Source organism: Salarias fasciatus, chromosome 17 (assembly GCF_902148845.1).
Source record: "Salarias fasciatus chromosome 17, fSalaFa1.1, whole genome shotgun sequence".
Lineage (NCBI taxonomy): Eukaryota > Metazoa > Chordata > Actinopteri > Blenniiformes > Blenniidae > Salarias > Salarias fasciatus.
The window spans coordinates 16,102,244-16,124,252 of NC_043761.1; the positions used below are offsets into that span (position 1 = coordinate 16,102,244).

Consider the following 22,009-nt stretch of genomic DNA (forward strand, 5'->3'; position numbering starts at 1 on the left):
GAGTTGAGCTTCCTACATTACATGTATGGAAGAAGTGATCATAATTCCATCTGGCTTTAACTTATATTCAAGTTTGTTACAAATATCCCACATGGACGACACAGATATATAAAGAACAAAAGAACTCAAGCAGTTCAGACTGATTGAGTTGTTTTTATTGAGAGATTGGTTTATGATTTATATTGCATTTGACTGTTAACTAGTCAAATGCAACATGTGGGGGGGGGGCGCCACCGCTGCTGCACCACCACTGATTGTCATGCATGAAGCGCTGCGTGGGCACATACACCGACACCAGCTGTGCCGTGGCAACGAGGCTATACTCGCGTGTGCACGCACACACACATTGCTTCTTTCTTTTTTTCAACCGCACAAACTTTTCTTCCCCTTGCACCTCGCGATCTACCTGGGGACGCTGCGATCGACTGTTTGGGCCCCCCTGATCTACTGAACCCTGCAGGACCTACATGGGACTGCTGAGGCTGGACAGACTCGGGGCACAGGGCTCCATTGAAGAAGGAGGCTGGATCTCTAGACCAGGGGTGTTCAACCTGCGGCTCTGGGGCCACGTGTGGCTCTTCAGTCCCTAGTACTGGCTCCATGAAGCTTTCACATCATGAAATGTGATTAAACATTGAACTTATCTTTATTATAGTGTCACATGTAGTGTTACGCCACAGGACTGTTCAAAATGATTTGTGACTCACCTGTGAAACTGGACACGTTTGTTTAAAACATCCCTTTAATAAAAGAATTCAGGACAAATCATGTTGCTTAAAAAACAAGACTTGGAGACATTTTTCAGAGTATTTATTCAATACCCCGTTTTAAATAATTACTCTGTACAAGACAGTTTACCTGGTCAAAAAATCATCTGAATAAAAGGAATTACCTCAGGACTCTAATCAAAAGAGTTAAAACAACGACAGAAGATCAAGAAAACACACTGGAACCTTGAATCCAAACAAAAGCCTTCAGTGATTTCAGCTCGGAAGACACTCAGGACGGAGCGGCTGAAAGAAGCAGGCAGGAAGCGCTCCCAGAGGACAGACAGAGGACGACCACAGCACTCAGTCCTTCACACCAGCTGGGCTGCTGTTAGACTGACGAGAGAAGAGGAAGCCTGGAGAGGCTGCTGATTCAGGGGGCTGCATGACGGATTACTGGAGGAGAATGACTGCTGCTGGCTGCTGAATGTGAGACATCTGGGATCGCTGTGGACACAGGAAGGACACAGTCACACCATGAAGCAGGACATGATATGAGAAAAGACACAACTGAATCCACAGTCCTTCAACAAAGCAGGAAACTCACCAGAAGAGCTCCAGAAGCTACATGTTTGGTTCTGTGAAAGACAAGAGCAGTGATGAGTGTTTGAGGCAGCCAGTGACAGCATGAGCCGCTGTCAGAGCATCCCATCATGAACATCAGCTCAGAACATGTCCCCACTGGACCGGGATGCTCGGTGGACGGCTCTGCTCTGAGCTGACGGCTGGGAGGACTCAGTGCTGTGAAGCGACTCACCCCAGGCGAAGTCCGTGACCTTGGAGCCATGGGTCACCCTGCACAGGGTCTTCCGTCCGTCCTCGGGGGTGAAGGCGGCGCTCTTGGTCAGATGGAAGTGCCAGTCCTGCTTGAAGGACAGGTCCGTCTGCTGGGAGTTGGGAAGCTCCGCGCCGTCCATCAGCAGCTCGATGGAGATGTCTGGAGGGTGGAAGTTGCTCACGTGGCAGATGAAGGTGTTCTGCTTTCCAAACTCTCCAGGGTTACGGCTGTACACCTGGACCTTAGGTGGCGCTGTAGAGGACAGACAACAGCAGCCAGGTGAGACACACACAGCCAGCGTATGGACGAGCACAGGGTTTCTTCAGGAAATCCTCAAACCGTCGTCTGTTCACTGGGGACTGTATGTTACTGTGACTGAATAGTTTCAGCTGAGAGGTCAGACTGTCGTCTTTACATGAACACTGAAGCAAAGGATCACGCTCATGTTGGACTCAGCCAGTGGATCAATCCCATCATGCTTCGGGCCACGATCACACGACTCCAGATCCAGCTGTGGCAGGAAGTATTGAAGCTTTTGTTTCTCTAACAGAGAAAGGTTCTCCTCCCTCAGAGTCTGATCAGGAAAAGACGTCTCTCCGTCTGAAAGCAGCATTTCTTCTGAATCCTCCAGTCCAGCTGTGACACACACACAGGAACCGGGATTCTGGCTCTGCCCCAACGGACCTGATCAGATCCGGATCTGAAGACTGACCGCTTCACAGGAAGGGTCGTAACTCTGATCGCACTTTATTTCCACATCAGCAGGCCCACTTTAATAGATAAAAAACAATCATGGAAGCCCTGAATCCTCTTCACACTGTGTGTGTGTGTGTGTGTGTGTGTGTGTGTGTGTGTGTGTGTGTGTGTGTGCGTGTGTGTGTGTGTGTGCGTCAGAGGGAGAGGCTGTTAGAAGAAATCGAAAGTAAACTCTGCGCTGAGGGGAATTCTAAAGCACTAAAAACAGGCACATTTTCTGTAGTTTCTCTTCTATACTTGACTTTAATCACAGTTTATGTTCCATTGCTATAGAACCACATCAAAATATCATCTATGAATACACGCATCTTTACTGTCTTCACCGATTCCATCAAGTTATCAACATCCTTTTAAAAATAATTATTTCCTTCAAGATGGTGGTGTGTGTGTGTGTGTGTGAGTGTGCGTGTGAGTGTGTGTGTATTTACATAAGTATAAGCAGTGATGTTTATCCCGCCATAACACGGAAAAGGTGAAGCAGCGACAGTTTTTGGAATAGTTATATAAAATGATCAAGTAGGAAGTACTCACAGTATTTGGAGTCCACTGCGCAGTAAAGAGCTGCCAGAGCGGAAATCCACAGCAGGACCTTCATCGTGGTCAGTCTGGCTCTTTTCTTCAACACCTCCTGCTTTAATGTGTTCACCAGCTCTGAAGAATCACCCTGAAATCCCCACTTCACCTCCACTGGCCCCGCCCACTGGGTGGCCCCCAGCCAATCACATATTAGAACCGCCTGTTGCTAGGTAGACTGCTCGGAGACAGGTTATGTTCAATGGTAAGTTTGCGGAAATCCCCCAAATTCCCACACCAGCCAGAGAAATGACCACACAAAGCTTTTATTTTCCTCACAGCAAGCACGAACCGCACCAACGTTTATGAAATACAGCACAATCAATCATTTGTAATTATTCTCTTCTCCCGGTGTTGAAGAATTGAAGAAATATTATGTTTTGTCTGATTTCTTGGTGACAGAATTTAGCAAAAAGTAGTTTGTTAAAGTGTACTACAGGTATACTTATTTCATGCTAAAGCTGAAGCAGTATACATGAAGCTTGATTTTTATATTCTGTATACTTATACTATAGTGAAGTATACTTCACTTCTACTTAAGTATCACAGAAGTCAAAGACTAAGTACATTAATTGAACTTAGACCTATACTTGAGACTAAAAGTGACACTTGTCCCACAGTTCTTTCCTTTAGTTCCTTAGTCCTAACTCTGTGTCTCTTGATCCTAGAACAGAATAAGGCCAAGTTGTTGACTTGAGTGTTATAAAAATAAATGCTGAAGATCATATGAGTGCTGGAGTTCAAAAGTCCACAGTAAATAGTTTGTGTGCTCAATTTTATGATCATAATGTTCCCTACAAACATCCACAAGAACACAGAAACAAAGAAGCAGTGGTGTGCTCCTCACACATCACTGTAATGTGAATCTTTACATCGAGGCCCGCCTGCTTCAGTCAGGAGCTCAGCCAAAACACAACCCATGAACAGACAGCAGAAAGTGAACAAGGTCGTTTAAAAATAACCAAGTCATTGATGAAACAAAGCTTACAGTATACTGAAAGTTTAACAAGTAAACTAGTAAAACAGCAACCAAAAAATAGTGCCAAGTATAAAATAGTGTGTGTTTAGTTTTAGTAAAGCTGACGGTTGTGTGGCACGGTGAGAGGAGTGGTGGTGGAGCTCAGTGTTTCCCAGAAGACTGCCAGGTGTCAAGATGGCCGACAGCTTCTGGACTACAACTCCCAGAAGCCACCAGGAGACGGACAGGTGGAGGTGCTTCAGCCACCTGGTTAAAGGGGTGGAGAGAGTGTTGGAGGAGGAAGGCAGACGGCTGGAGAACCGACTGCCACCAGAGAGGAGAGAAGACCAAACAGAAAGGGGAGTGTGGTCACTGCCTCAGCTGCAGTTTTGAACTTCTGTCATCCATGTGATCCGATTGATTCAGGTGGTCTCCGCCGATCGATAACCCGCTCCGTGTCTCATATATACGGTGCTTGACAGCTGAGCAGATTAAACGGGGGATTATTTGTTCGGTGCATGCGCTCCCTCGTACGTAGTGACGTGGTGACGTGCGCATTAAACAGGAAGCAGGACAGTCAAAAACAAGGACCTACACACACACACACACACACACACACACACAGACTCTGTCGATGTGTCACAAACCATCACAAACCGTCACAGTGGGACAGTGGCAGGTGGGGAGTTTGACTGGAGCGGTACACCTGTCAAACAGTAACGCAGGTGTCCTGAGGCGAGCTCAGGGAGGACAGAAACCTCCCGTAGAGCAGAAGGGCAAAAGCTCGCTTCATGGGACTTCATTCAGTGTTCATGTCAACGGCCAGTCTGCTCCTCCAATCACAACGAATTCAATGTGACTGACAAACCGTGAGCAGATGTTATCAGTGTCTGAAGGCTCAGTCCGTGGTTCACCTCTGCAGCAAACAGCTCGTCTCTTCATTCCAACAAGGTTTAAAGCTACAAATGAACACAGCTGCTTATTCTGGAAATGCTTCTTGTTTTGAACACTTTATTTGTAATTCTTCGATCATATTCTCTGTTGTACAAAAGTACTTAGACAATTCCCACAAAAAAGAAAAAAAATCAAATGAAACCCAAAATCAAACATATTACATCAAAAACAATCCAAAGTAATACTTCTTTTAATGGTATTCAGTAAGAAAACACATCTACACAAATCAAACCCGCTGCATTCTTATCAAACCATTCCTTGTTGCAGCATGATCAGCAGCGTTTTCAAGTAGGGCTGGACGATATAGCCAAAAAGTTAAATCTCAATTTTTATTATTTATTTTTTGCTTGAAATCCAATAAGCAATTTTAATCGATTGTTTTTCTGTGTAAAGAAACACAATTAAACATTTTTCAAAAATAAGATATTTTATTGGAGGCCGAAACGTGAGCATTTACCTGTATAGGCAGTAAAGTTATTCTGAGGTAACTTTAACAAGACCATTTGCATGGGCACTGCATTGAAATAAAAACATTACAAGGAAAACTGGAGAAAAATGAACAATTTATTTTAAAAAATTTGAGCGCCGGCAGAAAACACGATTTAAGTTTCATTTTCATCATGTTTGCGCTCTTCATTTCATTTTGTGAAATAAACACGATGTTGAGATTTAATATTTTTCACATTGACTGAAAAAATGAAATCGAATTATTGGATATATCGCCCAGCTCTACTCTGAAGTGAGAAGGTTACAGCCGTCATCAAAATCCAGATTTTAAAGTGGATATTTCTACACTGGATGAATATTCCCATACACGGTAAGGCTCCACAGTCCTGAAATCTAAAGTTCAGCTGCTCAAGCACAATTAAAAGCGGGTTTCTTCAGCTCTCCTTGAAGCAACAGGCCACACGCTGCTCCAGGGTGGATGAAGGACATTAAAGGTGTGATTCCTCATGATTGTCTCAACAGGACACAGTAGTCAAACTGTTCCTGAGTCACATGGAGACCCTGTGTCCCACGTCAGCCTCCTGCTGGGATGGAGAACAGGCTCACAACTCTCAGCCACATGGTTGCTGATCAAACACATTAAAGTATTAACAGGATAGAAAAGATCCTCAACATGTGGTAAAAACTCAGCGTACCTGTTCAGGAGCTCAGAGGAGACCCTACATGTCTGCGTCTGAAAGAAGAAGAAACAGATGGAGGCCGTCAATCTTTACTGCTTCATTCTCAGAGACACTTTGGGCCAAAGTCCACAGGCAGGCTGTGGTCAGTACTGGTGGGGTGATCAGAAGCAGCACAGCGCTGTGGGAGGGGTTTACCTGCCAGCTGTCTGCCAGGGGCCCGCAGTGTGTATTGGAGTCCTGTGAATGAGTGTCTGCGGGGCTCCCTCACTGCTTTAAAGCCATACTTCAACATTTTGGCAAATTGGCCCATTTAGCGCAACTCCTTAGTCATTTCGAACAGAATACTTACTGTTTCTGTGAGGGCGAGCTGTTGTTTATTCAGAGGTGAGTCGGGGAAGGTTTACAGGACGGACACAATGGAAGTGGATGGTATTTTTGTTCCCCCTCGTCAAACTCATCAAATACACAATCCAACAACCCCAAAACACTTTGGTGGACACGTTATAATCCACACATTCACTACGCTGTGGAACACCAACAAATAATACTGTAGCGTTACGACACTGAAGCAAATACTGGGAACTACTTTTTCTTTTGAAATCACTACGCCCAGACGCCATGTTTAGTAAGTAGTTCCATCTTAGCAATCTTCACATAAACAACTCAATCTCGTAATTTTGCATTAATATTCCACAGCGTAGTGAATGTGTGGATTATAACGTGTCCACCAAAGTGTTTTGGGGTTGTTGGATTGTGTATCTGATGAGTTTGACGAGGGGGAACAAAAATACCATCCACCTCCATTGTGTCCGTCCTGAAAACCTTCCCCGACTCACCTCTGAATAAACAACAGCTCGCCTCACAGAAACAGTAAGTCTGCTGTTCAAATGACTAAGGAATTGCGCTAAATGGGCCGATTTGCCAAAATGTTGAAGTATCGCTTTAAGAGCATGTGAGCCCATGAGGACAGACTGGACCAAACCAGACTGCTACAGCCCCACCTGGGACCGCTCCGCTCTACAAGCTGGCTTTAATCCAGTCACAACTCAAGAGCTGGAGGACCTCAGAGCTGTGGTGCAGCCATGAAAAGAGGGACATGTTGTGGGAAGAGTGGAACTGAGGGATGACTAGAGTCCAGTCAGGCAGCGGTGAGTGCAGTGAAGCAGAGGACAGCAGAGATACAAACCCCAGTCGTAGGTTTTGGTGTCTTGCAGGTGGGTCACTCTGCAGGAGTACTTGTCCTTGGGGTCTGGGGTGAAGGACACATGTGTGGTCAGGTGGTACTTCCAGCTCTCCTCGAAGGCCAGGTCGGTCTGCTGGCTGTTGGGGAGCTCCTGCTCATTCTTCAGCAGCTTGATGGAGATCTCTGGTGGGTGGAAGCCGCTCACATGGCAGATCAATGTGTTGTTCTTCCCAAACTCTCTGGGAGCCCGGCTGTACACCTGGACCTTCGGAGAAGCTGAGCAAGGCACCAAAAAGTCTCTTTAGAGTCACTCTGACTGCAGCAAACATCTCTGGTTTGATGCTACTTCTGTCACAAACATCCTCTACACCACATCACTTAATTCATTCTGATACCTCTTCAGCTTTCAGATATTCTACTTTCTCAGGTTTGTGGATATTTAGACAGATTTAATGAAACGGATGTTGTGTCTGAGGCTCTCCTCTTCATGTCATTGATCATGTTTAAAGTCAATATTAATCACAATAGCAGTGATAATATCATGATAACAGAAGCATTAAACACAACAGCGATGATACAATTATAGTGCAGTACTGATATTTATACTAAAGAAAATAATATGATGTCAATATAATGATATCACAAAAATACAACAATATCAAGAATAATCAAATTCAACAAAAACCCTAAAATCAGTTCTCTCAATAAAAAGTGTGTGTGTGTGTGTGTGTGTGTGTGTGTGTGTGTGTGTGTGTGTGTGTGTGTGTGTCGTCTGGAGTAAAGCTGATGATCTCTGATCGCTGGGCTGAAGGCTGGCGGAGCAGACAGGCTGCTGACAGGAACGTTCCTTCACTGACACCCAGGGGAACGCTGCTCCTGGTTTCCACAGTGAACCTCTGACTTCCTGCCTCTCTAAACTGGACCTGAACGACTCTTCTGTTTGTGACGCCCTCATATTTCAGGATTTGCTCAATAAGTATGAAAGTTACGGACTTCCGGGTGTGAACTGGGCTCGCGTGGAACCGAAGCGATCAGAACCAGCAGGAAACTCACCGTCTTTAGCGGCTGCCGAGCAGCACAGGCAGAAAAGCAGCAGCAGGAAGCAGAGCAGCCGCCCCATCTTCAGCTCCTCTTCACACTTCTTCACCTTCACCGGACTTTAGTTTTTTAACTGCGACACGAACAAACCGAAAGGAAGCGAAGGGCGGGATGTTTATAGCGCTCGTTCTGCGACACCGGGACGTCCAGGCGGAGCTTCGCGCTGACGACTCAACCCTGACACACCAGGAAGGGAGCGTTTAACCCCGCCCCCCGATGGAAACATTCGGTTTAATTAATAAACAAACCTCTCTGCGACCAGTAGGAAACCCAGAAGCTCTGTTGCTAGGCAGAAAGTTCTGCAGCATGTTGTCAGATCAACCCTGAACGACAGCGCGAAGGAAATTAATGTTTTTAGCGGGGAATAGAGTTTAACGCCAAAGATCACATTAGCTTTCAACAAGTCAGAACTACGAAACTCTGTCATTGAATTATTCATGAAGGAGGGGACACTTGAATTCTTAAGAATAACACTCAAAGTTACTGTCAAAATAATCGTTATCTGTTTCTTTAGGTAAATTCGGTTATATAGCTAAGTGATATCTATAATCAAATTCTCAACATGCTTTATTGTGATTTACAGTAAAGAATATATCTTCCACAATCCTGGATGGAAATCAGTGCTACAGACATTTACCAGAAGTCAGGAGTCCTTTCACTTCTCTGAGTGTTACTGGAATATGATTACATTCTGTGATACATGAGGCATATTGCTTCCCCATAAACATTGGACTGACGGAGATACATTAGAAAGGTTTTTTTCAGTCGTTTCTGTGTAAATTGGTGTTTCATCCTGCTGAGGACCTGATACCAACATAATGTGGAATCTATGGAGGAATCTGCATGGGAACGACAAACTGTCTTTTTAATTTAACCTTCTAGACATTTAAACACACTTTAGTATTTCTTTTTTGAACGAAAACTTCCCTAAAAAACGTTTTCAAAAAACCAAGATGTGTTTAAACACTCCTTGATGGTTCATTGTCCACATGAACAGGAATGACACGAAACTCAAGAAGGAGACTTATTAATAAAGCAAAACGAGAACAAATGCAAACAAAGTTTCGGTTGTGTTGATGTTTTTCATGAATCTTGGTTAGGTTTGTGTTTGCTGTGAGGAAAATAAAATGTTTTTTGTGGTGTCATTTCTCTGGCCGGAGTGGGAATTAGTGTGTGGTTCTAATTTGTGATTGGCTGGGGGCCACCCAGTGGGCGGGGCCAGTGGAGGTGAAGTGGGGATTTCAGGGTGATTCTTCAGAGCTGGTGAACACATTAAAGCAGGAGGTGTTGAAGAAAAGAGCCAGACTGACCACGATGAAGGTCCTGCTGTGGATTTCCGCTCTGGCAGCTCTTTACTGCGCAGTGGACTCCAAATACTGTGAGTACTTCCTACTTTATCATTTTATATAACTATTCCAAAAACTTGATGGAATCGGTGAAGACAGTAAAGATGCGTGTATTCATAGATGATATTTTGATGTGGTTCTATAGCAATGGAACATAAACTGTGATTAAAGTCAAGTATAGAAGAGAAACTACAGAAAATGTGCCTGTTTTTAGTGCTTTAGAATTCCCCTCAGCGCAGAGTTTACTTTCGATTTCTTCTAACAGCCTCTCCCTCTGACGCACACACACACACACACGCACACACACACGCACACACACACACACACACACACACACACACAGTGTGAAGAGGATTCAGGGCTTCCATGATTGTTTTTTATCTATTAAAGTGGGCCTGCTGATGTGGAAATAAAGTGCGATCAGAGTTACGACCCTTCCTGTGAAGCGGTCAGTCTTCAGATCCGGATCTGATCAGGTCCGTTGGGGCAGAGCCAGAATCCCGGTTCCTGTGTGTGTGTCACAGCTGGACTGGAGGATTCAGAAGAAATGCTGCTTTCAGACGGAGAGACGTCTTTTCCTGATCAGACTCTGAGGGAGGAGAACCTTTCTCTGTTAGAGAAACAAAAGCTTCAATACTTCCTGCCACAGCTGGATCTGGAGTCGTGTGATCGTGGCCCGAAGCATGATGGGATTGATCCACTGGCTGAGTCCAACATGAGCGTGATCCTTTGCTTCAGTCTTCATGTAAAGACGACAGTCTGACCTCTCAGCTGAAACTATTCAGTCACAGTAACATACAGTCCCCAGTGAACAGACGACGGTTTGAGGATTTCCTGAAGAAACCCTGTGCTCGTCCATACGCTGGCTGTGTGTGTCTCACCTGGCTGCTGTTGTCTGTCCTCTACAGCGCCACCTAAGGTCCAGGTGTACAGCCGTAACCCTGGAGAGTTTGGAAAGCAGAACACCTTCATCTGCCACGTGAGCAACTTCCACCCTCCAGACATCTCCATCGAGCTGCTGATGGACGGCGCGGAGCTTCCCAACTCCCAGCAGACGGACCTGTCCTTCAAGCAGGACTGGCACTTCCATCTGACCAAGAGCGCCGCCTTCACCCCCGAGGACGGACGGAAGACCCTGTGCAGGGTGACCCATGGCTCCAAGGTCACGGACTTCGCCTGGGGTGAGTCGCTTCACAGCACTGAGTCCTCCCAGCCGTCAGCTCAGAGCAGAGCCGTCCACCGAGCATCCCGGTCCAGTGGGGACATGTTCTGAGCTGATGTTCATGATGGGATGCTCTGACAGCGGCTCATGCTGTCACTGGCTGCCTCAAACACTCATCACTGCTCTTGTCTTTCACAGAACCAAACATGTAGCTTCTGGAGCTCTTCTGGTGAGTTTCCTGCTTTGTTGAAGGACTGTGGATTCAGTTGTGTCTTTTCTCATATCATGTCCTGCTTCATGGTGTGACTGTGTCCTTCCTGTGTCCACAGCGATCCCAGATGTCTCACATTCAGCAGCCAGCAGCAGTCATTCTCCTCCAGTAATCCGTCATGCAGCCCCCTGAATCAGCAGCCTCTCCAGGCTTCCTCTTCTCTCGTCAGTCTAACAGCAGCCCAGCTGGTGTGAAGGACTGAGTGCTGTGGTCGTCCTCTGTCTGTCCTCTGGGAGCGCTTCCTGCCTGCTTCTTTCAGCCGCTCCGTCCTGAGTGTCTTCCGAGCTGAAATCACTGAAGGCTTTTGTTTGGATTCAAGGTTCCAGTGTGTTTTCTTGATCTTCTGTCGTTGTTTTAACTCTTTTGATTAGAGTCCTGAGGTAATTCCTTTTATTCAGATGATTTTTTGACCAGGTAAACTGTCTTGTACAGAGTAATTATTTAAAACGGGGTATTGAATAAATACTCTGAAAAATGTCTCCAAGTCTTGTTTTTTAAGCAACATGATTTGTCCTGCATTCTTTTATTAAAGGGATGTTTTAAACAAACGTGTCCAGTTTCACAGGTGTTTCTGGTCTTCAGCAATCTATTATTATGAGGCTATAAAATGAAGTTCATGAAGTTTCAAATTTAGTTCAGATGCACATACAAAAACTATCGTGAAGATTTAAACACAGTTCAGAGTAGTGAACATTTTATTGTTCTGAGCTTATTTTTGCACCTGATTTTAACCTGAGCTCCTCTTTTCAAGCATGTTTTGTTAACACTTTGAAATGTTAGCTGTTTTAACCATTTTTCCTCTTTTTAAGTAGTTTTTCAAGATTTTTCCAAATGGCTTTAATCTTCTTTTAGAAATTCTACAGATTTCGGGGTTTTTTTTCATGTGTTCCATCATTTTCACCCTGTTTCTTGTATTTTTAGCTCATTTTCCCCATTTTATTTGAACCTTCCTTCGAGGCCCTGCTGAACCGGGAGTCACAAATCATTTTGAACAGTCCTGTGGCGTAACACTACATGTGACACTATAATAAAGATAAGTTCAATGTTTAATCACATTTCATGATGTGAAAGCTTCATGGAGCCAGTACTAGGGACTGAAGAGCCACACGTGGCCCCAGAGCCGCAGGTTGAACACCCCTGGTCTAGAGATCCAGCCTCCTTCTTCAATGGAGCCTTGTGCCCCGAGTCTGTCCAGCCTCAGCAGTCCCATGTAGGTCCTGCAGGGTTCAGTAGATTCACCATTCGTGGTAAATCTTCACTGTAAGGGTCGCTCTGGCAGCATGACAAAGTCCTGTGAGGCAGTAATACCAGTCGGAGTGCAGGATATCAGCCAGTGGAGCAGAATATGCTTTAATCAGAGAGGGATGGCAGCCAATCTGTTATCTCCCTGGTCAACCTGATCCTGCAGAGGTGCATCCTGGGACGTGTTTGGGGGGAGGGGGAGGCACTTCTACGTCCAGGGTCAACATGCTTCCTGTATGACATTGCAAGCACAGCAGATATACAGTTTATGATGCTTATAGATACACCCTCCAGTGGAGTCCCAGCTGGCTCTTTGTGATACATCATGACTGTAGTTTTGGAGTGAAGACCAGGCCTGGGCGATAAACTGAAACTTTACCGATACTGAAATTTACTATGATAACCGGCACTATTTGCCCATATCGGTACAATCGGTGTTTTAAAAAAATGAAAATAAAAGTGTGTTTGGTGTAGGTGGGCTGCGTTCATGTCCCTGTAAGACGCTGCACTGCGTGACTCCGCCCACTCCTGTTTGAAATCACAGTGACGCTGTTCAACCGTCTGAACATCTGAACCAGTAGACATGATCCCTGGACTCATGCAGCGTTCCGAGGGTACAGGGCTTCTGAAGTCACTCTTTTTCATTCGCAGAAACTCAAGAACACAATGCTCGTTGGAGCTAAGCAACACACTCCTTTTATTTTTTTACAACACCAACTCTGAAGAAAAAAAACACAACACCGTCACCTCTCTCACGTCACCATCGCGCCACACTCTCACATGCGTCCCTCTTTACAGTGGAGAAGGTCCCCATCTCCCAATACACATGTAAATAAAACACCGGGGGAAAATAAAAAACAAAAAAACAAACAAACAAAAAAAAAACATGATGAGCATATAAAACACAACACACTCATACAGACAAACAGACCATGAGGCAAATATTCAATAACAGAACTCCAAAGGGCACACAGCCTCGGTAACCCACATAACAGAAACGCACCATACATGCAACCCCTCATCCTCAAAACACAGGGAGTCCACAAACATATGCATGTATAAAACAGTCACTCCATGACATAGTCCCGAAAGCGAGCAGGGGTCGTGAAGGCCTACCAACCCGAGAGAACTTAGGTGAGGCGACCACCATCAAAGAGGGACACGCCCACAGGGACACCAGGCGTGGCAGCATCCTCCCGTATGGTGGGCGGGGGGGGGGTTCGGGGAGGTTTCTAGACGGGCCCTCCAAGGGAAAAGTCACAGGCAGGTTACAGCCTCGCAGCCTGTCATAGTGGACGGTCTGAAGAGGGGGCTCCTCCCCAAATGGGCTACTAATCTGATAGGCACAAGGTCCCCAGCCTCGCGTGGTTCATTCCTCAACCTGGCATCATACAAAGTCTTCTGCCTTCTGCTTGCCACAGCGTTGTTTTCCTTTGCCTGATCAAAAGCAGTGTCCAGGCGCCGGAGGAGAGAACAGGCAAAGTCCTCTGGGGACCCATCTGCCGGCCTGCTTTGCCCCAGCGGACCCAGCACCACATCCACTGGCGTCCGGGCCTCCCTGCAGTGTGCGAGGAAGTAAGGAGTGAACCCGGTGCTGGAGTGCACACTGGTGTTATATGCAAATGCAACCTGCAACAGAAAAGAGTCCCATTCTCCCTCACACGACAAGAGTGTTTTAGCCAACTGGTCAATAAGAGTTCGATTAAACCTTTCCACCATGCCGTCAGACTTCGGATTGTATGGAGTGATATGGGTTTTCTTTACACCCGGCAGTCTGCACAAATGTTTTATGATATCTGATTCAAACTGCCTCCCCATGTCTGTGTGCAGTGTTTCCATCACACCATGTTCCAGAATGTAGTTCTGGAAAAGACACTCAGCCGCTGTGGTGGCTTTTTGATCAGCGATGGCATACAGGTTAACGAATTTTGTGAAATAATCCTCAACAACCAAAACATACCGGTTGCCCCTGGAAGTGACTGGCAACTCCAGTATATCGGCTGCGACACGTTGGAAAGGTCTCTCCGCCTGTGAAGTCCTCATAGGGGCATGATGTCGAGGAACAGCGGACTTCCTCCTCTGACGGGCATAACACTGATCACACCAAGCCTTAACTTCACCATACATAGTGGGCCAGTAACACACACCCTGGGCACGCGCCAATACCCGTTCATACGCAAGGTGAGCTGTCAAAGGGGTGAAGGGGTGCCATGCAGGTGTCTGAGGACCTCGGGGACCAAGACAGCAGGGACCACGACTTGTGTCGTTTGCCCCCCTCAGAAAGCCACACAGCCCTGCACAACAGTCCATCAATGTAAGTCAGTCGGGGAAACTCGTGCCACAGTCTCTTTAAACCATGACTAGCATTCTTCAGCCTCCACCTAGGGGGTCTCTGACCTTCCTCCAGCCAGGTCAACACTTGTCTGATGTCAGTGTCACTCTGTTGGAGCTCCCTGTTGTTGGAGCTGTCGTGTGACAGAGTGTAGATCAGAACTCGGTCCAGACAAGCCTGGGGGTCAGAAGGCAAATGGGTGTTGGGGCTGGAGCTGGGGGCTGCTGCAGGAGCCGTGGTGGAAGTGGGAGTCTCGACGGCACACACGGTGTTGGGTCCTTGTCTAACACAGTTTGGGTACCTGTGTGCACAAGGGTGTGGACAGAATCAGGGGAATCATGGTCCGTCAGCTCTGCTCCGGGGCCAGGTCTGCGTGAAAGAGCATCTGCGTTAGTGTGTTGACTCCCACTTTTGTGCACAATCACCCAGTCATAAGGGTCCAGCTCCAAGGCCCAGCTGCTGCGACGCCCCGTTCTGTCATTGTCAATGGGAAGCCGTCGAAGGTTCAACAATGTCTATAACAATAGTGAACGGGCGAAGACCCAAATAGTGTCTGAAATGACGGATAGCCCACACTATCGCCCACAGCTCCCTGTCGCACGTAGACCATCGTTGTTCGGCTGCTGTGAGGGAATGACTAGCATATGCCACCACTTTCTCCAGACCATCAGCATCCTGTGCCAACACTGCCCCCACAGCAACTTGGGAAGCGTCGGTGTGTAGAATGAAACTGTGAGTGAAGTCTGGATGACTCATAATAGGTTCAGCACAGAGAGCGTCCCGCAGGAACTCAAACGCCATCTGACAATCTGCAGTCCACTGAAACGGAACATCCTTCCCTGTAAGGTGACTGAGGGGGGCGGCCCGCTGGGCAAAACTCCTCACAAACCTCCTGTAGTAGGAACAGAGCCCCAGGAAGGCGCGCACCTCAGTGACAGACCTCGGCACAGGCCGTGACTTCACCTTCTCTGTGTTCTTGGGGTCAGGGGGGAGCCCCTCAGCAGAAATGACATGCCCGAGGAAGACCACATGATCCCGGGCCATGGGGCACTTTCTGGCATTCAGCCGTAGCCCAGCTGCTCCAATCCGGGTGAAGACCTCCCCCAGAGCAGAGAGATGATCCTCAAACGACCTGCTATATATCAATGTATCGTCAAGATAGACCATGCAGATGTGCCACGGTAGCCCCTTTAACACCAGCTCCATAACCCGCTGGAATGTCGCTGGCGCATTTGTGAGTCCCATGGGCATGGATCTGAACTGGTAGAGGCCCTGGCCAGTGGTGAAGGCGGTCTTTTCACGGTCCTCCTGTGCCACCTCCACCTGCCAGTAACCATCTGAGAAGTCCAGGGTGCTGAACCAGGTGGCTCCCGCTAGGGCGTCAAGTGTATCATCGACACGCGGCAGTGGGTGGGACTCTGTAACTGTCACAGCATTGAGGCTCCTGTAGTCAACACAAAATCTCCACGTGTTATTCTTTTCCTGACGAGAACCACAGGAGAGGACCAAGGGCTGCAGCTCTCCTCAATGATGCCATCCTCCAAAAGGCGCTGGACCCGTCTGTTCATTTCTCTCCGCTTGTCAGGGGAAGTGCGGTCGGCTCGTTGCTTTATTGGGGGGTGGTTACCTGTTTGAATGTGGTGTTTGAGCAGGTTGGGGTTGCCTGTTCCTCCGCGTGCAGGGCTGAACACTCCCTGCTGTTTCCCCAGCAGTGCCAGCAGCTGCTGCCTCTGATCATCGGACAGCAGACACTCAGTTACATCAGGTAGGGGGGCATCCACCTGCTGAGAATCAAAAACCTCTACAGGGGTGAGTATGTCACAGTCATTAACATGGTGAAACACTCCCAGGTGCGACCCTGGGCACAGTTTCAGTTCCTGAACAGGGACAATCATTTCACTGAAAGGTGGAACATTAGCATCAGTAGACATAGTGACGTTACAACACTTTGGAATAAAGTCTGCAGCTTGCAAAAGAGGAATGTTAACGACTTCAATGCTGAGAAGCCCACGACCCACATCCATAATCGCACGAGTCTGCCGCATGAAATTGAACCCCAGCAAAACAGCCTTTACAGCCCCTCGCATAACATGCACAGTTTGTTCAAAAGACATGCCCCCCAGATTTATTGGAAGGGCCATAGTGCCTAAAGTGTCCAATAACTGTCCATTCACTGCACGAGCAGACATGTACTGTGTATTCAACACACGTTTACGTAAAGTTGGGATGGATATTCTGAACTCCTCAGAAATCAAAGAAACATTAGAGCCAGAGTCAATCAACACAGTCACATCAACTCCCTCCACCAGTCCTTTCACATAGGCCGTAGACTCGGACTCACCCACCGAACAGGAGTCCACTGTGGGGTCCAGAGACGCTGTTGCAGAGTCTTCATGGTGACCCTGTGGCGGCGACACTAGCATCCGGGTCTCGATGCCAGCTACTGGAAGTTTCCCCGCTCCTCTCCATGCAGGGATGGAGATGGTGACCGTCACGCAGGGGATAGAAACCTCACTCCCCGCCGTGGCTGACGTTCCTCCGTAAAGCACGGCTCTCGCTGTCCGGCCAGCGCGGCGAGGAGCCAGCAGTGGTGTCTCGGGTCCCCCGCTCCCGTGGAGACCATTCCCTGTCAACGTAGCCTCCCTGAAGCCTGCGCTGCAGAGACGGGCCTCTCGAGTTGTCATCCATCCGGAAGTCCCTGGAGGTGGACCTGCATCCAAACCCGCCGCAAGTGCAGTAACAGGAACGCCGCTGCTCTCTGTGCTCCCCCTGGCCCTGCCGACGAGCCCCAGGAAAAGGGGAGCCACGACCATCACACTCAGTTCCACAAGCACGTGCTCTCAAATCCCTCACCTCCGTTTGTAAATTGTCCATTCTCAAGGTGAGTCGTTCCATGGCATGAACAAGCTTCTCTGTGACGTTAGCATTACAGTCCAACACACCTGGTGGTGTCGGATCGAGAGCGGCCACAACAGCAGGATGTGGCATGGAGTAAGGCAATCCAGGCGTGCCTGCCCTCAGAGCCTGCCGGGCCCGTTCACATCGGCCTGCAATAATCAAGGCTTCCTCCACATCCGTTGCCCCCCTGTTCATGACACTTAGCTTGGAGGGCAGGGTCAAGTCTGGCAAGAAAACGTCTGAAAGTCTCACCGTTCCTGGCAGCTCCGTCATAGTCCGGAAAAGCCTCGGCCACGAGCCTGGAGATGTCGGCTGCACAGACTTCCAAACTCTCGTTCGGCTGACGGGGCCGTGCAGAGATGCACGTCTGGAAGTACAGGAGGAACTGTTTTTGTCCAAATGCGTCCTTTAACCTCTCCTTCACTCACTCATAATCACACCGAACATCCGGCGGTAGAGTGTCCCACAACAGGAAAGCCGTGCCGTCCAGCCTCGTAGGGAGGAGATTCGCCAAAGTGGCGGTGTAACTCCTGCTCCTGATGCCGCTCGTCTGGGCACGGACCGCGGCTTCAAACTGCTTCACCCACGTAGCAAACGGTTTCTCGCCATCGCCACGAAACGGCGGCGGAAGCTCCACTCTCACGCCACTCACGCCACCAGTCCATGTAGTACTCCCACAATAATCGTCATCCATGTCACAGTCCGCAGCTTCGCGCTTCACTCCTCCGAACATGCTGCTCCAAAGTATCCAAACGAGCACTGCTAGCCGCCGCTAACAGGGCTGACCAAAAAGTTCAGTAATTGCGAAAGAGAAACTGCTCCAAAAGCCAGAACTCACTCCAGTTACCGCTGCCACCAATGTAGCGTTCCGAGGGTACAGGGCTTCTAAAGTCACTCTTTTTCATTCGCAAAAACTCAAAAACACAATGCTCGTTGGAGCTAAGCAACACGCTCCTTTTATTTTTTTACAACACCAACTCTGAAGAAAAAAAACATAACACCTTTGCCTCTCTCTGACATCACCATCGCGCCACACTCTCACACTCATGCTAGTTTAGCCGCTACCGGCTACAAGCTAACAGTGCAGATTAATGCTTTTCCAAGCGTTCTGAACAAAAAATCCTGATCAGCTGATCAGCTGATTGTTGCTGCAGAAGCTCCTTGTGTGGTTTTATTAACAGTAATAATCTTCTTCTGTGGTGTTTAAAGGCAGCTTGCATCCCAATGGTCACATTACCGCCATCTCCTGGTCGTTATGTACTCCGATCAGATAATCTTACTCATAATTTCCCCATCAAGGCCGTTTCTTTTAGAAAGCTGTGGTAATCAAATATCCTCCACCTCGTCCCCATTTTAATGGTTCCTTCTCTCCTGTGTCCTTTATCACTCTTGTCTTTAAACTTGATGATCAACTTGAATCCACTCTCTTCAGCCATTCTTGTGATTGTCCTCATGTCCTGAGATCCATCTGCATCCCTCTCAGACCGATCTCTTTTCTTCTCAGAACCTTTGCTCTATGTCTCTTTTCCCCCGAGGAGGGGGAACACTTTAAATTTGAATCCTCTCTATTGTTTAGGTTTTTCATAATAACTACACCAAGATATTTGATCTGTTCTTTAGCTGTGGAGTTTAGAGCTGTGCTGTTAACAGCCAGTATCCCACATTTCTTGATCTTTAAAATCACACCAGAGACTTTCCAAATAATACTAATTTCATCAGTTGCCTCAGAGACCATGTCACGCTTTTCTAAAAGCAAGGCCATGTCGTCAGCAAATGGGATCATTTTAAATTCCCTCTCCGAAATGTTTATGCCTTTGATGTCTGGGGAGTTTTTCAAGTGAATTTCCATCAGCTCTGATCAGTAATGAGGACTTTAAAAGACCTTTAAACAAATCTAAAAACGAAATGAAGCTGTCTTGTAGTAATAGTGAACCATAATCAGTTAAATCTAGTATGAAACTAGAATTTGGCTCTCAGAGAGCGGAGACCTCCGCCACAGCTCAAATCAGTCACCAACAACAATAAGAACATCATATATGATAAAAAACATTTTATTTCTCCCCAACACAAACAATGTGTGGGAGAAAGCTGCTTGTTGCATGTTCATATCTCATTGTGTTGCCTCACAGTGACCGACACTCCGGAATCCCCCTGTTTTTGTCTGCTCTGGATCCTGGTATACAGAATACTTCCTGATCTGGATCAGCAGCTGATATCTCTTAGAGTCATTGAAGAACTGACACTGTAATTTTTTGCTGAGCCCCCTTGTCATTTATTGTTGAGTTATGCCCAATATGTCAAAGACTGCCCTATCTCTCAATGATAAAGAATCCTTTAAACAATTCCTGGATCCAGACAGTGATCCGGATCATCACCAAAACTTAATGGATTCTAAGTTAGCCCAAGACCCACCTTTCCACAAAGTTTCATTGCAATCCGTCCATTACTTTTTCCGTAATGTTGCTAACCAACCAACCAACCAACAAACTGACGTGATTACATGACCTCCTTGGCGGAGGTAATGATTATGATTATGAATATCTCTTCCCTTAATGAAAGCTGACTGTGTCTCATCAGTTTTCATGTTTATTCATTTTTTAAGCCTATTTGCATAAACATGTGCAGCATGTGAGCATGTGACCAGAGCCGGAACACAACCAGTGTGGTGAACCTCATGAACATCTGATCTGTTCCACCCACCAGCTGGAGACTGCAGGGACTTTTAAAACTCTTTAATTCCAAGTGGAAATATCCAGCTGACTATTAAGAACTATATTCAGAATTATTCTTATCGTGTACTTTCAAATTAAAAAATCTACTTTGTAGGCTACTAAAATTAGTAGGCTACTTGTAGGCTAAAAAATTAACTAATAATAATAAACTAACTAAATTTGAATTTTTTTTTTATTATTTATTCATTAATACAATTGTTTTTACATTTATTTTTGTGCTTCTTTGCTTATTATTTGTACATTACCAAAAAGTTATTGCTCTAGATTGTGTCCATATAAGTGTACATTGAAATTGTTAATTTTGCTATTTTTGTTCGTTTGGCTTTTTTTTATTTGCTTCAGTTTTCTTTCATTTGTGGATAAAAACTGTTTTTAGCTACTCAGTAGACTACAGGTGTGAAAGCCCCCTCAACAAGGGAAGCAGAGGTATGACTTGACAGGTATTCAAGTGCCCCCTCCTTCATTAAAGCTCGGGTTGGCGATTTGAATGAGATACATTTTTTTAAATACTGGTTAAAATAATCTTTATGACCCGATGGGAAGCAATTCATAGTGTGTTTTTAAAGTAGTTTGGAAAATATCTGCTATCTACAGCAGGAGTAAAACGGGACAAACAGTATGGAATGAAATCCCTATCAAAATTCAAGAGCATTTTAAATTGATTTGAGAGCAGCATTTATTGATTTCATTCTCGGATTTCATGATATTGTCTCTCAGAGCTCTGCTCTCGCGCTCAAATTTGCTCTGCGCGCGCTCAAACTGTCCTCGCGCTCGGTTATGACGCTGCTCGCGCAGATTTCCTGCGCTCACACTCAAACTTATGGAAAGCCAAAGGAGTCACAATTCGCCACTAATCCAACGCGTCTGATCCTTAAGACGCTGTAAAAAATGCCCGTTTTTAAATAAAACGTCGTAAAAAAACGCGCGTTTAGACAAATTAAACGCGCGTATTTTACGCCGCTCTTACCGAAGGTTGCAGAACACCGTAAAAAACGCCCGTTTTTAAATTAAACGCCGTAAAAAACGCGCGTTTAAAACCAGCAAAACGCGCGTTTTTTACAGCGTTTTCTAAGATGTTAATGAGCTCTGCCCTCTGAAAAACACAGCCAATAAGTTTAATCTTTCTGAAGCCAATCAGCAGAGAGCACAGCGAGGCCACAGCAATGGATCCAAGAGACTTCAGCTCCTCTGCTACAGGAAATGACTGAAATTCAGAGGATTAAAATGTCGATCTGCACGAATTAAAACATCTATTTTGAGATGCTAATCATTACACTTTCTCCCATGTCCACCCCTACATAATCAGTATCACCGTTTCCAATGTAATCAGAGCATTAAAATATCGATCTGCACGGATTAAGTACGTATAATCACCGTGGCCGAATACACTATGCTGAAAACATGTAGGTGGTTTATAAAATAAACAAACAAAACTTGATCATCGCATTTCCAAAAGTATTAAGTCCAAATATATTTGCTTTTTGTTTATTTGCGTTTTGTTGTTGTTTTGTCAAAACTACGAGAACAATCTCTTGCTAAAACACTTATTTTGAGTTGTTGATCGTTACACTTTCTCCCATGTCCACCAACAGTCAGCATCACCGTCTCTGATGGAATAACTGCAGGTTTAGCGCAGACAGTCTGGTTTAGCGCCACATCTGATCTGCCAACAGGTCGTACTCATAAAGTGATGTTGTGCATTTTAACCACAGGGTGGCAGTAGTGCTTTAAAACAACTCTTTAAAATTCTTTAACGTTTAAAAAAAATAGTAATCCTTTGTGATATTTATATTGTGTATTTGTTATATTGTTATATTTCTTGTGCCTGCACT

The 22,009-nt window shown here is 46.3% G+C and overlaps 3 protein-coding genes across 5 annotated transcripts; 1 reads left to right on the top strand and 2 right to left on the bottom strand.

Annotated features, from left to right (window-relative positions):
* Positions 1-793: 793 nt before the first annotated feature.
* On the bottom strand, positions 794-2,965 carry LOC115404254 (beta-2-microglobulin-like). Its single transcript, XM_030113510.1, has 4 exons — positions 2,833-2,965; positions 1,525-1,797; positions 1,315-1,345; positions 794-1,214 (listed from the first exon to the last, which is right to left on the bottom strand). The coding sequence occupies exons 1-3, from the start codon at positions 2,894-2,896 to the stop codon at positions 1,332-1,334; spliced, it is 351 nt and encodes a 116-aa protein (XP_029969370.1). The 5' UTR covers positions 2,897-2,965; the 3' UTR covers positions 794-1,214; positions 1,315-1,331.
* A 1,858-nt stretch (positions 2,966-4,823) lies between these two features.
* LOC115404251 (beta-2-microglobulin-like) lies at positions 4,824-8,358 on the bottom strand. Of its 3 annotated transcripts, none has more exons than XM_030113503.1 (4): positions 8,150-8,358; positions 7,100-7,372; positions 5,929-5,966; positions 4,824-5,817 (listed from the first exon to the last, which is right to left on the bottom strand). In XM_030113503.1, exons 1-3 carry the CDS (start codon positions 8,214-8,216, stop codon positions 5,953-5,955), a joined length of 354 nt encoding a protein of 117 aa, XP_029969363.1. In that variant the 5' UTR covers positions 8,217-8,358; the 3' UTR covers positions 4,824-5,817; positions 5,929-5,952. The 3 variants fall into 3 exon arrangements, with proteins under 3 accessions (XP_029969363.1, XP_029969365.1, XP_029969362.1); XM_030113505.1 differs by having other exon boundaries at positions 4,824-5,859; XM_030113502.1 differs by having other exon boundaries at positions 4,824-5,814; positions 8,150-8,357.
* Positions 8,359-9,411: 1,053 nt separating this feature from the next.
* Positions 9,412-11,452, top strand: LOC115404253 (beta-2-microglobulin-like). Its single transcript, XM_030113509.1, has 4 exons — positions 9,412-9,572; positions 10,449-10,721; positions 10,901-10,931; positions 11,032-11,452. The coding sequence occupies exons 1-3, from the start codon at positions 9,509-9,511 to the stop codon at positions 10,912-10,914; spliced, it is 351 nt and encodes a 116-aa protein (XP_029969369.1). The 5' UTR covers positions 9,412-9,508; the 3' UTR covers positions 10,915-10,931; positions 11,032-11,452.
* Positions 11,453-22,009: the final 10,557 nt, after the last annotated feature.